This window comes from Amphiprion ocellaris, chromosome 19, assembly GCF_022539595.1.
Source record: "Amphiprion ocellaris isolate individual 3 ecotype Okinawa chromosome 19, ASM2253959v1, whole genome shotgun sequence".
Classification (NCBI taxonomy): Eukaryota; Metazoa; Chordata; class Actinopteri; family Pomacentridae; genus Amphiprion; species Amphiprion ocellaris.
In genome coordinates this window covers 10978711-10996262 of record NC_072784.1, presented here as the reverse complement: position 1 = coordinate 10996262, position 17552 = coordinate 10978711, and the positions used below count along the sequence as shown (strand labels likewise).

The 17552-nt window shown below is 37.0% G+C and overlaps 1 protein-coding gene across 1 annotated transcript; it reads right to left on the bottom strand.

The window, feature by feature from the left end:
* Positions 1-3951: 3951 nt before the first annotated feature.
* Positions 3952-15678, bottom strand: gig2e (grass carp reovirus (GCRV)-induced gene 2e). The gene is made up of 5 exons (XM_055005302.1): positions 15542-15678; positions 10779-11274; positions 9067-9083; positions 7405-7863; positions 3952-4771 (listed from the first exon to the last, which is right to left on the bottom strand). The coding sequence occupies exons 2-5, from the start codon at positions 11255-11257 to the stop codon at positions 4065-4067; spliced, it is 1662 nt and encodes a 553-aa protein (XP_054861277.1). The 5' UTR covers positions 11258-11274; positions 15542-15678; the 3' UTR covers positions 3952-4064.
* Positions 15679-17552: the final 1874 nt, after the last annotated feature.

The window sequence follows — 17552 nt, the reverse complement described above, 5'->3', positions numbered from 1 at the left end:
AAAATCTGTGTTTTTACAAATAGTAATTTCTTCTTCTGCAATGTTTGACTGTAAAATTAAATGTTTTTAATTGTATTTAAATCAGAAAAGACAATATTTTACATTATATTTGCCATTATTTGGGAAAAATATATATTAAGGATTGAAAAATAAAATTTAAACAGACTTTCCTGTTTCATAAAATGGCAGATAATAACTGGTAAAGCCGCAGACAAACTGATTTATTTACATGTTTGTTATAAAAAACTGTTCAACACTGCACATAATGTCCAAAAGAAAAATAGTTGTTTTTTTACATTGCTCACCTGTAAAATTACAGGTTTACAGATATTTTTTATTCTATTTAAATCAGATTACAATATCACTTTACAAATATTTGCCATTAGATAAAATAAAATTTCTGTATATTTAATAATAAAACTATCTTTTAAATTGTTATTTGACATATTTTCCTTGGTTGCAAAATTCCAGATAATATTTCATATTATATGGGCATAAATGGGAAAAGAAAAGTAATTAAAACTTGATTTTAAAAATATTGATAACAAAATTACTAATGATATCAAATAAAATCACAGAGAAAATCTATTAATTCATAATGTCCATATTTTTAAACAATATTTTATTTTTTTAACAGTATTTGACCAAAAAATGACCTTTTTTTTCTGTTGTTTAATTACACACAAAAATCCATAATTTTACAAATATTTGCCGTTATTTTCACAGTTTTTGAATGTTACAGTATTCCAACATTTTTAAAAATATGTATTTTATTGCCAGAGTTTCTTTTCTTTCTTCTTACTGATTTTTATTTATTTATTTTACAGTGTCAAAGCCTCCCTAACATGGTGAGTGTTTCAACATCAGCCTCTGTTTAATGTCTGCTTGAAAATTAAATGATATATTAATTCCTTATGTAAATAAATATACTAAAATTTGAACTAAAACACACACAAAAATCACCACGACTAAATCAAGACAAAGGATACTGAGAATATTTACATTTCAGCAGCTATATAGTTTCAGTTTAACTTTAGGGAAGGTGAGTTTTTGATATTTATGATTCTGTTTTGCATTATTCCGTGATTTAAGTCAAACAGCCTCATTAAGTGATTGATTTCAGGCTGAAGGAACGGAACTTGAGTGTGAAACCACACCACAGCCTCTCGTTTGTTGTTCAGAGCAACGGTTCGCCTCACAGTGAGTCACAGTTTTCAGGAAGAGAAACATGCGTCAGCGACAGAACAGCAGGAAACTGTGTTAATGAAGCAGCTGCACGCATTTTGGCGTGTAGATGAGCAGTCAGCTGAGATAATCTGCAGACGTGCTTCAGTTTTCATTCATCTCAGGGAGATTTAAAGACTGAATAAACATTTTAACATCAGGAGGTCTGCATCTCTGGGAGTCACGCTGGCTGGAAAATGAAGTTACACTGGTGTTTTTATTTAGTGTTTCTACCAACAAGCTACAGGTTGGACTGCAAAGAGGAATTATAGTGGGCTTTTTCCAGTTTCTGTCTTAAGAATAAACAGCAAGATGACTTATTTATGTTTATTTGCGTCTATAAAGGGCCAAAGGGACCAACCAGTTATTAGGTTTAGCTTGGCAACTGTTTTTTAAAGGGGTGATTATAGGTTGTCAATAAATCTTTAATAAATCATCATTTAGAAACACAATAAATGATCATTTATTCAAGATTTATTCAAGACTTCAATAAATCTTTAATAAATGGTCATTTAAAAACACAATAAATGGTAATTTATTCCAGATTTATTCCAGATTTCAATAAATCTGGAATAAATCATCATTTAAAAACACAATAAATGATAATGTATTAAAGATTTATTTAAGATTTCAATAAATATTGAATAAATCATAATTTAAAAACAGCATTTTTTGTTTGTAGGTCATCTCTGTATAATATTCAATAAATCAAACCAATATTTATATTTATTATAAACTTGCACAATGAGCTCTTCCCTGCTGTGATAAAACAATATGTTGTGGTTTTCTAGGTTTTATGTGCTGGTTTAATTCTTAACTCCAGAAAGTTAAACTCCTTCAATTAACGGACAGGCAGCTGGAAGTGTTTGTTCAGCAGGAGGGGAACGCATCACCTCCAGGTTTTTCTTTAGGACCACTCCTCAGAAATTCTACTTTCACAGTGAGTGATTTAATTATTACTTTTTTCAATACAATTTACAAAGCAAATTGACTTTCTGTGTGCTTATATGTCCATTTAAGTTGGACCGGTCCACTCAGACACCCCTCTGTCTTCAGGTCGGTTGGTTCGATCCGCCTGTAGTAACCGTGGTAACAGCGGAGCAGCAGCGGCAGAAGCGGAAACTGCAAACTGTGGCAAACCCCCCTGAAAGGTACGAATAACTAACGTCATCTCACACAATGAAACAGTGGGGCTTTAATTCATCTGTAATTTAATGAGAAATGAATCATTTCACCGTTTAAAGTGAGTTTAGCATCGTTTGCTAACCCACAAATAGTTACCGTTAGCGCGTTGGTGTTTTTGCTATTATTAGCAGCTAAGCTATCGTTTTGATTAAAGAATTAACACCACAGCGGTAAAAATAATAAATCCTACAAAACAGGAGCTAGTTATAAGGAGATTTTACAGAATAAAATATAGCAGCTACATTTTTGATAATGTGACATACTGTTAGTTTTCTGAAGTAATAAGCAGCATTAGCTAGCTAGCCTAGTTTGAATCCCCCCAACAACACCTTTTATTCCAAGATATGTCTGTTAATGTAACGTATAAAGGTGTTATCTGCTGTTAAACAAAACTGTCCTCTTATAGATTCAGTTTAAATATACTGACATGCCTCCCCCAGTAATGCAGTTTCACATGAGCTTTAATGTATTTTCCACTGTTTGACTACCACCAATAAGACTTAAATCACCTTCACTGTATTCAAGTGGCAGCAGATGTTACAGATGTGAAAATAAAACAATACTCATCACACTCTGCTATCAACATAAACAGTCGGTGTCATTTTGTACTAATCTTGTACGTCTTTCTGCTTGTTTTGTGTCTTTTTATAGTCATTTAGCTGCTGAATGAGCTCATTTTGGGGATTTTGGTAGTTGTAAAGTACTTTTCTGTCCCACCACAGTAAGAAATATGAATAACTAACGTCAGCTCACAGCATGAAAACGCAATGACCTTAATTTATCTATAAATTGATGAGAAATTAAAAATTTCACAATTTAAAGTTACTTTAGCATCTTTTGCTAACCCACAAGTAGGTACCATAAACATTAGTTTGTTGTTTTTTTGCTATTATTAACAGCTAAGCTATTGTTTTTATTAAAGAGTTAATGCAACAATACTTAAAGTAATAAACCTTATAGAACAGGAACTAGTTATAAGGAGATTTTATAGAGTAAAAACAGCAGCTACATGTAAAGAATGTGAACTTTCTTTCCTTTTCTGAAGTAATCAGCAGCATTAACTAGTTATCCTAGTTTACACCAGCTTGTTCAGTGTTGCTTTTTAATCACTTTTTCTGTTGTAGAATGAATACACTGACTTGTTTGAAAACCACAGATCAAGCTACACTGCACTCACTGTAATGTATATTTTACTGTAAATATCTTTAAAATGGTGCAATTATCTTTAATCTGGAGGCTCTATAAAGCCCCCCAACAACACCTTTTATTCCAAGATATGTCTGTTACCATAATGTATAAGGGTGTTATCTGCTGTTAAACAAAACTGTCCTCTTATAGATTCAGTTTAAATATACTGACACGCCTCCCCCAGTAACACCTAGTTTTACATGAGCTTTAATGTATTTTCCAGTGTTTGACCACCGCCAATAAGACTTAAATCACCTTCACTGTATTCAAGTGGCAGCAGATGTTACAGATGTGGAAATCTGAAACTAAAAAAATACTCATCACACTCTGCTATCAACATAACCAGACAGACACTCAGATTCATGACACATTTAATTTCCAGGTTATAGGGATACAGTTACAAAATTCAGTGTCATTTATTTTTATCCAAATATATAAACATACATTTGAACGTACAGATTTACAGTTCACTTGTAGCCACATATACCACATCTACAGAAACATGGGCCTGGTATTGGGCCTTGGACTTTAGCTTGGACTGGGAACAGGGCTTGGACTGGGAACGGCGCTTGGACTCGGAACAGGGTTTGGACTGAGAACGGGGCATGGACTGGGAATGGGGCATGGACTGGGAATGGGGCATGGACTGGGAATGGGGCATGGACTGGGAATGGGGCATGGACTGGGAATGGGGCATGGACTGGGAATGGGGCATGGACTGGGAATGCATTTCGTCCGAGGACTTGAATGTTTGTGATTTGGTTTGGATCCCAGACACAATCCTCCTCCAGGCCGCTCGGCACCATCCCACAGTTGGGCGGCACCCAGGCGGTGTCGTATCCTGCATCATGCCAGGTCTTCTGAAGCGGGTGGTGCTGTTTATTGATTACAACCACTTCTCCCACATTGACCCTAACCTTAAGGACGACCTTGTCCCAGTCAGGGTAGTTCAGGGGATAGCGGCTCGCTTTTTTTGGGTCTCTGCTGAGGTAGACGCCTCGACCGAGCATCCCATCTGCAGACTGTCGAAAGCCTGAGGCCATGATGCTCTGAGCATTCTTTCTGGTGGTGCCGTGGTACATGACGTAGGTTTTGTCATTCTGAGGACTTTCAGTTTCCAGGCGAAACACCCCATCTGGCAGAAAGTCGTCTTCAGCCCACTGGTACTGCATCTCTTATGTTGGTGTCCCTGCAGGAAAGAGGTTTATTAGCATAAAGACGTAACATCACTGTGAAGAAGAGGATGAATTAAGAATTACACATATTTAATAGGGACCTAGTGTGCTTTTAAATTTTTTTCTCATATTAAATAAAAGTTTTAAATAATGAGGTAAATGTATGTAAAAGTAACCCCAGGACTCTATCTACAGTATTTCTCCTGTTATAGCTTCAAACATTGATCCACAGATTGAAGTAAAGAAAATGATGCAAAAATCGACATGACTCCGCATTCTCTATAAATTTTCTACTCAAACTTTGCAAAACCTGTGGCCAAAAATGTTTACGTTTTACTTAACGTGTGCACAGACAAAAAACAGCGGACAAATATGAGATGGTGAGGTGTGAATGTTTTTTTTTTTTTTTTATATATATATATATATATATATAAAAAAAAAAAATTTGGTGAATTTGCCGGATTACACATTTGTACTTGTATCAACGGTACCATTACCAGTTTAATCAGTTATAACGGCGTCACCACTGTGGTTGGAAGTCATGAAGGGGACGGTCTTAGTCAGACATACTGAATGATAAAGAATGCAGTTGCTGGCAGGAAGATACTGATCGACCCCACAAAGAAGAAAAAGTACTACATTTAATCACAATAACTAACACAATTGTAGGGCTGTAACTTTAAATTGGTTTATATTACTCTATCAGTCACGATTCTACTTCCCACCGTTACATGAACATGATCATTCACATGTAAGATGCTACACTTAGAGAAAACTCTGCACTTAGAAAACGTAGAAAACAGCTCATGTTGACAAAATCACCTGGTTTCATTGTAATCTGATGTTAGAATAACTTACTTCACTTTTTCAAAGTGAATTTTGGTAACATACCTGTTTGAGTCGCTGTGCTGCAATGCACAGAGTGATTAGAAACTTTCCGTGTGAAATCCAGCCAACCTGGTGTTTATTTATACCTGCCCAAGAGGCATTTAATGAACATCAGTAAATTGTAGTGTCTATACATAAGCAGATATTCATCAAGTGGTGATAAATTCGATTCACTCTCAGTGTTTACATCAGTGGAAAGCTTAGTTATGCAGTTAAGACAACTATTCATCAGCATGTAAGGCAGATTTAAACAAAACAAACAAAATGTGTTACTAGTGGAAAAGTTTGCCTGAAGTGCTGAGTTCACGTACCTCTCTCCGAGTTCGTTCAGGACTGCTGCTGTGTCTCAGTTTGTGTCAAATAAAAAGTTCAATAGGAATTCTCATACATGGATATCACTGTTTCAGTTTCGTTTCACGTCCTGTACATTCTTCTGTCTTTCGTTTGTAGTCATACTGGATTTATTAGGTGTGGTTGGCACAGTTGGCAGCTCAGAGATCATAGACTTTGGATAGCCTGGAGCTAATGGGACTTTCCAGGTTTCCCCACTAGAACAGGGACAATTTGTCTGTTTTTGTCGTCATTTTGTAAATTTGTGCCCATTTTGTGTGATCTTGTACATTGTAGTTTAGTCGGTGTCTTTTTGTACTAATCTTGTACATCTTTCTGCTTATTTGGTGTCTTGTTCTAGTCATTTAGCTGCTGAATGAGCTCATTTTGTGTATTTTGGTAGTTGTTTAGTACTTTTCAGTCCCACTACAGTAAGAAATACGAATAACTAACCTCAGCTCACAGCATGAAAACACAATGACCTTTATTTATCTGTACACTGATGAGAAATTACAAGTTTCACCATTTAAAGTTACTTTAGCATCATTTGCTAACCCCCAACTTGGTACCATAAACATTAGCTTGTTGTTTTTTGCTATTATTAGCAGCTAAGCTATTGTTTTTATTAAAGAGTTAATGCAACAATACTTAAAGTAATAAATCTTACAGAACAGGAACTAGTTCTAAGGAGATTTTATAGAGTAAAAACAGCAGCTACATGTTAAGAATGTGAACTTTCTTTCCTTTTCTGAAGTAATCAGCAGCGTTAACTAGTTAGCCTAGTTTACACCAGCTTGTTCAGTGTTGCTTTTTAATCACTTTTTCTGTTGTAGAATGAATGAACTTACTTGTTTGAAAACCACACATCTAGCTACACTGCACTCAGTGTAATGTATATTTTACTGTAAATATCTTTAAAATGGTGCAATTAGGTATAATCTGGAGGCTCTATAAAGCCCCCCAACAACACCTTTTATTCCAAGATATGTCTGTTACCATAATGTATAAAGGTGGTATCTGCTGTTAAACAAAACTGTCCTCTTATAGATTCAGTTTAAATATACTGACACGCCTCCCCCAGTAACACCTAGTTTTACATGAGCTTTAATGTATTTTCCAGCGTTTGACCACTGCCAATAAGACTTAAATCACCTTTGCTGTATTCAAGTGGCAGCAGATGTTACAGATGTGGAAATCTTAAACTAAAACAATACTCATCACACTCTGCTATCAACATAACCAGACAGACACTCAGATTCATGACACATTTAATTTCCAGGTTACAGGGACACAGTTACAAAATTCAGTGTCATTTATTTTTTATCCAAATATATAAAAATACATTTGAACACTCAAAATAAATCTGTAACCGCTCATTAAGTTTACTTGTAGCCATATGCACCGCATCTATAGCCATGTGGCACTGGCTGTGGTTCAATGGCTTTGATGATCTTGATTCGTTTAGGATCCCAGACACAATTCTCCTCCAGGCCGCTCTTCACCATCCCACAGTTGGGCGGCACCCAGGCGGTGTCATATCCTGCATCATGCCAGGTCTTCTGAAGCGGGTGGTGCTGATAGTTGATAACAACCACTTCTCCCACATTGACCCTAACCTTAAGGACGACCCTGTTATGCTCTCGTTCTTCCAGGGGATAGCGGCTCGCTTTCTGCAGGTCTCTGCTGAGGTAGACACCTTGACCGAGCATCCCGTCTGCAGACTGTTGAAAACCTGACTTGATGATGCTCTGAGCATTCTTTCTGGTGGTGCCGTGGTACATGACGTAGGTTTTGTCATTCTGAGGACTTTCAGTTTCCAGTCGAATCACCCCCACTGGCAGAAAGTCGTCTTCAGCCCACTGGTACTGCATTTCTTATGTTGGTGTCCCTGCAGGAAAGACATTTATTAACATAAAGACTTAACATCACTGTGAATAGGAGGATGAATTAAGAATTACTCTTATTTAACTGGGACCTAGTGTGCTTTTAAAAATTTCTTTCATATTAGATATGGAAGACCTTTTAAGTAATGAGGTAAATGTATTTAAAAGTAACCCTTGCTCAGGCTACAGACCATTTTTTCTACTTTTGTGACATCATTCCTCTGTATGTTCTTAAACTTTTGAACACAGTATTGTTCAGTTGTCAAGATGTTGCTGACTGAATTTGGACTTTATTCAGGTTAAAAAAAAAAGTAAAGATTACAAATGTGGTCTAAATTTGCCCAGAAAAAACATCAGTGTTTCTGTGGAATATCTGGATTACACAGAAACATGGACATTTTTGGACCAAATTTACACCATCATATAACTGGTTTGTATTATTCTGTCAAAGAGGGGTTGTACCATCAAAGACTACTTATACATATCAATGGACCTACAGAATTTCAGGACTTCACCTACATTATTTCTCCAGTTATAGCTTCAAACTTGAACCACAGATTGAGGCAAAGAAAACGATGCAAAAATCGACAGGACTCCGCCTTTCTATAAATTTTCTACTCAACTTTACAAAACCTGTGGCCAAAAATGTTTACGTTTTACTTAGTAACATATGCATGCACAGACAACAAACAACAGACAAATATGAGATAGTGAGGTGTGAATGCTTTTTTGTTTTTTAAATATGATTTGGTGAATTTGGTGGATGACACACTAGTACTTGTATCACCGGTACCGTTACCAGTTAAACCAGTTATAACGTCGTTGCCACTGTGGTTGGGAGTAATGAAGGGAACGGTCTGAGTCAGACATACTGAATGATAAAGAATGCAGTTGCTGACAGGAAGATATTGATCGACCCCACAAAGAAGAAAAAGCACTACATTTAATCACAATAACTAACACAGCTGTAGGGCTGTAATTTCAAATTGGTTTATATCACTCTATCAGTCACGATTCTGCTTCCCACCATTACATGAACGAGTTTATTCACATTTAAGATGCTACACTTAGAGAAAACTCTGCACTTAGAAAACGTAGAAAACAGCTCATGTTGATAAAATCACCTGGTTTCATTGTAATCTGACGTTATAATGACTTACTTCACTTTTTCAAAGTGAATTTTGGCAACATACCTGTTTGAGTCGCTGTGCTGCGATGAACAGAGTGATTAGAAGCTTCCGTGTGAAATCCAGCCAACCTGGTGTTTATTTATACCTGCCTGAGAAGCGTTAAATTAAGGAACATCAGTAAATTATAGTGTCTATACATAAGCAGACATTCAGCAAGTGGTGATAAATTTGATTCACTCTCAACTTTTACATCAGTGGAAAACTTAGTTATGCAGTTAAGACAAATATTCATCAGCATGTAAGGCCGATTTAAACAAAACAAACAAAATGTGTTACTAGTGGAAAAGTTTGCCTGAAGTGCTGAGTTCACGTACCTCTCTCCAAGTTCGTTCAGGACTGCTGCTGCGTCTCAGTTTGTGTCAAATAAAAAGCTTCAACAGGAATTCCCGTACATGGACATCACTGTTTCAGTTTCATTTCACGTCCTGTACATTCTTCTGTCTTTCGTTTGTAGTCATACTGGATTTATTAGGTGTGGTTGGCACAGTTGGCAGCTCAGAGATCATAGACTTTGGATAGCCTGGAGCTAATGGGACTTTCCAGGTTTCCCCATTAGAACAGGGACAATTTGTGTGTTTTTGTAGTCATTTTGTACATTTATGTCCATTTTGTGTGATTTTGTATATCGTAGTTTAGTCGGTGTCATTTTGTACTAATCTTGTACATCTTTCTGCCTGTTTTGTGTCTTGTTATAGTCATTTAGCTGCTGAATGAGCTCATTTTGGGGATTTTGGTAGTTGTAAAGTACTTTTCTGTCCCACCACAGTAAGAAGTACAAAAAACTAACGTCAGCTCACAGCATGAAAACACAATGACCTTAATGTATCTATAAATTGATGAGAAATTAAAAATTTCACAATTTAAAGTTACTTTAGCATCGTTGGCTAACCCACAAGTAGGTACCATAAACATTAGTTTGTCGTTTTTTTTTTGCTATTAGTAACAGCTAATCTATTGTTTTTATTAAAGAGTTAATGCAACAATACTTAAAGTAATAAATCTTACAGAACAGGAGCTAGTTATAAGGAGATTTTATAGAGTAAAAACAGCAGCTACATGTGAAGAATGTGAACTTTCTTTACTTTGCTGAAGTAATCAACAGCGTTAACTAGTTAGCCTAGTTTACACCAGCTTGTTCAGTGTTGCTTTTTAATCACTTTTTCTGTTGTAGAATGAATGAACTGACTTGCTTAAAAACCACAGATCAAGCTACACTGCACTCACTGTAATGTATATTTTACTGTAAATATCTTTATAATGGTGCAATTATCTATAATCTAAAGGCTCTATAAAGCCCCCCAACAACACCTTTAATTCCAAGATATGTCTGTTACCATAATGTATAAAGGTGGTATCTGCTGTTAAACAAAACTGTCCTCTTATATATTCAGTTTAAATATACTGACACGTCTCCCCCATTAACTCCTAGTTTTACATGAGCTTTAATGTATTTTCCAGTGTTTGATCACCGCCAATAAGACTTAAATCACCTTCAAGTGGCAGCAGATGTTACAGATGTGGAAATCTTAAACTAAAACAATACTCATCACACTCTGCTATCAACATAACCAGACAGACACTCAGATTCATGACACATTTAATTTCCAGGTTACAGGGACACAGTTACAAAATTCAGTGTCATTTATTTTTTATCCAAATATATAAAAATACATTTGAACACACCAAATAAATCTGTAACTGCTCATGAAGTTTACTTGTAGCCATATGCACCATAGCCATGTGGCACTGGCTGTGGTTCAATGGCTTTGATGATCTGGATTCTGTTAGGATCCCAGACACAATTCTCCTCCAAGCCGCTCGGCACCATCCCACAGTTGGGCGGCACCCAGGCGGTGTCATATCCTGCATCATGCCAGGTCTTCTGAAGCGGGTGGTGCTGATAGTTGATGACAACCACTTCTCCCACATTCACCACAACCTTAAGGACGACCTTGTCCCAGTCAGGGTATTTCAGGGGATAGCGGCTCGCTTTCTGCAGGTCTCTGCTGAGGTAGACGCCTCGACCGAGCATCCCGCCTGCAGACTGTCGAAAGCCTGACGCCATGATGCTCTGAGCATTCTTTCTGGTGGTGCCGTGGTACATGACGTATCTTCTGTGTCTAACAGGACTTTCACTCTCCAGTCGAAGCACCCCCACTGGCAGAAAGTCATCTTCAGCCCACTGGTACTGCATCTCTTATGTTGGTGACCCTGCAGGAAAGAGGTCTATTAGCATAAAGACGTAACATCACTGTGAGGACAGAGAAGGATGTCCATTGATTTCATTTTGTGGAAATGATTTATCAAAAACTGCCAATTATCGGTTAGGAAAACTGCTCAAGATTGGGATCCGTAATAATAATACTTATAATAATACTGTGAATATGCAGGTGCTATTTGCTTTTGTTTTCACTCGCTGTTTGGTTTTTGGTATGAGCTAAAATCTGTCCCTTTCACAACTTATTTGGGGCTTCTCCTCCATTTTCTGGGTTTCCTGAGTCCCTCTAATTCTAATGTATGATTGTTTGACTGAAAATGAGCAACTGTAAAGCAATAGAACAAATGATATGTTGATCAGAAACTTATTTGTGATATGTCACAAACAAACTTAATTTGGCAGAACCAGGCTGTCTCTGTTGGTAAATGTCGCAGCTCTACAAATGGCTCAGAGGAAGAGGCTTCCTGGTATTACTGTTGCATCAGATTTAATAGAGCTGCAGCTGAGAATTTATGGAAAGATTGAATAACATCATGATTCATTAATAAAAAGATGTTATTCACTCTTTCATTTGCAGTTTTTGATCATTTTTGTTGGGGGTTTTCAGATCACACTGTGACCTGTTGGTGGTAGCAGAATTTTATTTTAGCTTCTCCTTAGTGTCTTTGATCCGTAGACTCTCGGGTTGTTTGGTTGGTTAGCTTTAGTTTTGCATTGTATTTTGGGGGTCTGTCGATCCAGAGTGTCCTCGGTTTACAACATTATCGACCTACGGTGTTTCATCGTTACGTCAGAACTGGTTACGTGGAACTAGTTGGCAAGCGGAGTGGACGAATACATCCTCATGCGGCGCTATAAGACGGCTTTGTTTACATTCTCCGGTTGTACACCACCTTGGATTGTGCTACATTTGCTAACTTTTTGCCCTTCATTATGGCTCCCAAGCATAAGTCAGACTCTTCTGATGGCAGTGCTTTGTAGAAGAGGAAAGCCATCTCTATGGAAATGAAATTAGATAGATTAAAATGCTCAAGTTGTACAAAACAGTGCAACGTATTCCGTTACCTTTTTGTAAAATGACTCACACATGCATGAAAGTCATTGATATTCATGACTTTTATGAAGAACTGATCGATATCGTGGTGTACGCCACGGCTTTGTTTACATTTTCTCCGAAATTCCGACTTTTGAGTGGCTTCTTCTCCTTGCTGTCTCTCAAGATTACAGCTCATATCTTGAAAGGGGATGTTGGCTGTCCTCCATGTTCTGATAATGCGTCTTTTTGTTTAGACTCTCCTCGTCTCATGTCCTTGGGAACAGTGTGACGCAGGAGGAAAGAAAGATTTGAGGCGAAAAGTTTTACTCCTGACTTGTTTAAGTAAATTCCATCTGTCCTAAAAAGATGTCTGCGGTCCCACAAAATGTTAAAATTGTCAGTTAATGTAGCATATGGACTCTTGTTCACCAAGAACTGGGCATTTTCAGGAATCTAAAAGGTTCCTTTAGAGCAGGGGTTACCAACCTTTTTGAACCTGAGAGCTACTTCAAAGGTACTGAGTAGTACGGAGGGCGACTTGTTTGATATAAACTTTCTGAATAGCAAACTTGCACGACCACCTTTTAATGATACTAATAATAATGACAGCAACAATAATATGTAAAGAGACTGTCTGATCACATTTTTGTTAATTATTCCTTTCAATAAATTTCAACGATGATTTCTACAATAATGACAGTAGGAACATGGCGGAGTTATGTGACGATCGTGTACGTTTGTCTGTGAATCTGTCTGTGTGCAACATTACTCAAAAATGGACCAAAGGATTTGGATGAAACTTTCAGGGAAGGTCAGAAATGACACAAGGACCACCTCATTAGATTTTGGCAGTGATGCGGCTTATAGTCTTGATCCACGGATTTGTTAAGGATTTCCCATTGCGAGATAGCGGCTTACACGACGTCACCGTAACCATGGCAACAAATGAACGCTGCATCAGCTGCCTGATGACGATCACACGATTACTATCCTACTACTGACTTATCAGGACTTATCCATCAGAAATGATACAAGAAACAACTGATTAAATTGTGGGGGTGTTTCTGAGTTTTCCTTCCATCCTTACATGAATTTTTGGACTTTTCGGCAGTCTTCCTCATGTCAAGATATCGTTTCTTAGATAAACACTTCCTGTGCCGCGGGAATGATGCCAAAAATAAAAGCCCATAACAGTCAAAAAATACGCCTTCAAAATAAAAGCATGGAAGGAATTTTTTTCTATTTATTTTAACACCAGCAAAACAAAGCCTTGCAAAAAGTGATGAACTGATCAACAGACCTTTATAATTGTAATTTACACATATGTAGGTCACGCAATTCAGAGTCCGTATATAACGTACACATGCATAACACATGCCTGTGCTCAGGTCATTTTGTTTGTGGGTACATCTATATTAAATGGCCACATTCTATAGTGCCATGATTTCTGATCAGCAATGATAATAAAATGCTGCATTTCTGACAGTGCCATATGGGGGAATGAACAGCCTTGGCGGAGTACTGCGCTCTCTGAGTGCTTTTTCTTGTTTATTTCTGTTAATCTGTTCCAACATTTGAAAGTCAGAGGCATCACATCTCTGAAATATTTGTAAATATCTTTCTTGACAGTTTTGCATGAATAAGCATATTTGTAGCATTTTGTTCAAAATCACACCTGTTACATTTTCTGACATTTTTTAGGAAATCAGTAACTGTCATATCTTCAGGTCATGCTTCACTTGTACAAACCACTACCTTTCTAACATTGCTGAACACTTCATGAACTCTGTCCCATGTTGGTACGAACTATCAGTTAAGTCAGAAAAAAAGTCATCTTTTGCACATTTTGAAATGAATGCGATTACATTAGTACTAATCACCAGATCTGTAGCATTTTAAACAAATCATAACAAAAAATCATTACACTTTTCCAGCAAATTATTTTTCACATGTTTGTGTAATGGCGTGACATTTTGAATGACAACATATGTTATCTCTTTGTTTGCGTGCAAACGTCTGTTAGTGGGAAGCCTGGCATTGCATTAGGAAAACATTTTTGTTTTTAAAAATTTACAGTAAATATTGTCATTTAAAATCTGCATTAATGTAATGTTTTTGATTCAAAAGGAACAGCAACTATAATTTTTTAGAAGGAACTCCACGGTAACTAGTGGTATTTTTAGAATAGGCGTCATGGGGAACTCAGTTGGTCCCTGCGAGCAACTACGCACCATGTTGGCTACCTCTGCTTTAGACCATTGTTGTCTTTTTCCTCTGTCTGAAAAAAGTCACTTCTGCACGTCATACTACACTTTGTTTGCATTCATCTTTGAAATGCTTTTTTTTCTGTAGTTCCACATCGAAGTGTCGAAGCACAATAAACAAAAAACAACCCAGCTTCTTAAAAACAGTGGCTGAAATAACATGCTGCAAGGACCAATCTGAAATCTTCAGCACACAGCGTCAGATATAAACAAAGAAAACTTTAACTTCGTTCAAGTGTAATAATAGTCAGATGAAGTGGAGATTTTAACTCTTTCACCAGAACCAGGCTGTTTCTTGGTAAATGTCGCAGCTCTACAAATGGCTCAAAGGAAGAGGCTTCCTGGTATTACTGTTGCATCAGATTTATTATAGCTGCAGCTGAGAATTTTTGGAAAAGGTCGAATGACTTCATGATTCATTGATAAAAAGACGTTATTCACTCTCTCATTTACAGTTTATGATCATTTTTGTTGGAGTTTTTCACATCACACTGTGAGCTGTTGGTGGGAGCAGAATATTATTTTATCTTCTCCTCCGTGTCTTTGATCCGTAGACTCTCCGGTTGTTTGGTTGTTTTGCTGCCCCTGACTGAAACTGAGTGTTTTTTAGGCAAAAATCTAAAAACAGGCACAGCTGTGAAAGACTGTAGACTAGGTGCTGTTAAACAGACTCTTTCACAGTCTCCGACCTTATTAAAAGGTCGTTTCCTGTTGAATGCGATCATATATGGCGCATTTTAGTTCAACTGATCTATAACATTCTGATACAGTCAGTGTTTTTGCAGTTTGCAGCTCGGCTCAAAAGGAAGTCTTAGTCCTGCAAGCATCAACATAAATCTGCCATTATCAGACAGGAACCTCACCGCCGTGTTAAACATCTCCTAAAACACACATTACTGATAATATTTACAGCTTAAACTTCACAAGGAAGAAAGCAAAGTAAGTGTTCTGTTCACATACCTCTCTCCCAGTTCGTCCAGGACTGCTGCTGCGTCTCAGTTTCCTTCAGATAAAAAGTTTCAAGAGGAAGCTCCATACATGGACATCACTGTTTCAGTTTCGTTTCACATCCTGTACATTTTTCTGTCTTTCGTTCACAAAATGGATGTCATTTGTTAGGTGTGGTTGACACAGCCAGCAGCTCAGAGGTCTCGGGCTTCAGGCAGTCTGGGGATTATGGGACTTTCCAGGTTTCCCCATTAAAACAGGGGTTTTCTTTGTGGTAATTTGTATATTTTTGTTGTCATTTATTATTAAGTGTGACTTGATATGTTGTAGTTTGGTTTGTGTTTTTGTACTAATCTTTTACATCTTTCTGCTCATTTTGTGTCTTTTTATAGTAATTTAGCTGCTGTCTGTGGTGGTTTTGTAAATCTTTGTGGTCATTTTGTGACTTTTTTGTTATTTTGGAGTCATTTGTGGTTATATTGTGTGGTTTTGTAGTTAATTTGGAGCATTTGTAGTCATTTTGTGAGTTTTTGTAGTAATTTTGGAGCTATTTGTGGTTATATTGTGTATTTCTGTAGTTATTTTGGAGCTATTTGTGGTCATTTTTTGTGTTTTTGTTGTTATTTTGGAGCTATATTTGGTCATTTTGTGATTTTTTGTTATTTTGGAGCGATTTGTGGTCATTTTGTGACTTTTTTGTTATTTTGGAGCTATTTGTGGTCATTTTGTGTGTTTTTGTAGTTATTTTGTAACTATTTGTAGTCATTTGTGACTTTTGTAGTTATTTTGGAGCATTTGTGCTCATGTGTGTTTTTGTAGTTATTTTGGAGCATTTGTGCTCATATTGTGTGTTTTTGTAGTTATTTTTGAGCTATTTGTGGTTATATTGTGTGTTTTCATAGTTATTTTAGAGCTATTTGTGGTCATTTTATGTGTTTTTGTTGTTATTTTGGAGCTATATTTGGCCATTTTATGATTTTTTTTGTTATTTTGGAGCTTTATGTGGTCATATTGTGTGTTTTTGTAGTTTTTTGTAGCAATTTGTGGTCATATTTTGTGTTTTTTTCATTATTTTGGAGCATTTGTGCTCATATTGTGTCTTTTTGTAGTTGTTTTAGGGCATTTGTGCTCATATTTGTGTTTTTGTGGTTATTTTTGAGCTATTTGTGGTAATATTGTGTGTTTTTGCAGTTATTTTGCAGCAGCTTGTGGTCATATTCACTGTTCCCTCTAAGCTGCGCACGTGCGCAATTGCGCACTGCTGACACGCTCTCCGTGCACAGAAAATCTGTGCTGCGCACACACACCAAAAAAAATCCAACCTAAATTGAAAATAAAATAAACACGTAACAATTCATTCTGTGCTATTTTTCAGTGTGAGTCAGTGAGTGACCGGAGACTGGCTGCTGCAGCCAATGATGCGATTCACATACGTATTTACCATAGACTGTATATAATGGTATTTACGCAGCTAATCAACGTCATTAACAGGCGTCCTTATGTGCAGCCATCGTTGTTGTCATAGATATGAATCAGTAGATAGGACACGCCCCTTTGAGCTGCGTGCTACTGCGAGGCTAAGCTAGTGGGGGCAAAGTTTCAGTGCATTCCGTTGATGTAGACGGCGTGAAAACGGAAACAACAAGTATGCCGGCTCACTATGCTGCATACAATTACACACTACGTCATACGATTGAGACAAGGAAACTTGGAATGACTTTTCATAGGTAAGAATAGTTTTTGGCTCTTTTTTCATTATGAAATCTTGTTGAGAGCTTCCAGTCTATGAGAGCTAACTAGTTAGCCACTAGCAAAACGCTAAGGCGAGCTAGCAGCTTGACAAGCAAATACCAGACGATTAATAGTAGCTGTAGTATAGTTGTACAAGCAGTAGTAGTAATACTAAAAGTACAAGCAGTAGTAGTATAAAATAGCTGTTAGAGTCATAGAAGTAGTATCAGCATTTGTAATAATATTACAATGTGTAGTAGCAGTGCCAGTATCAGCAGCAGCAGTTCGTAAA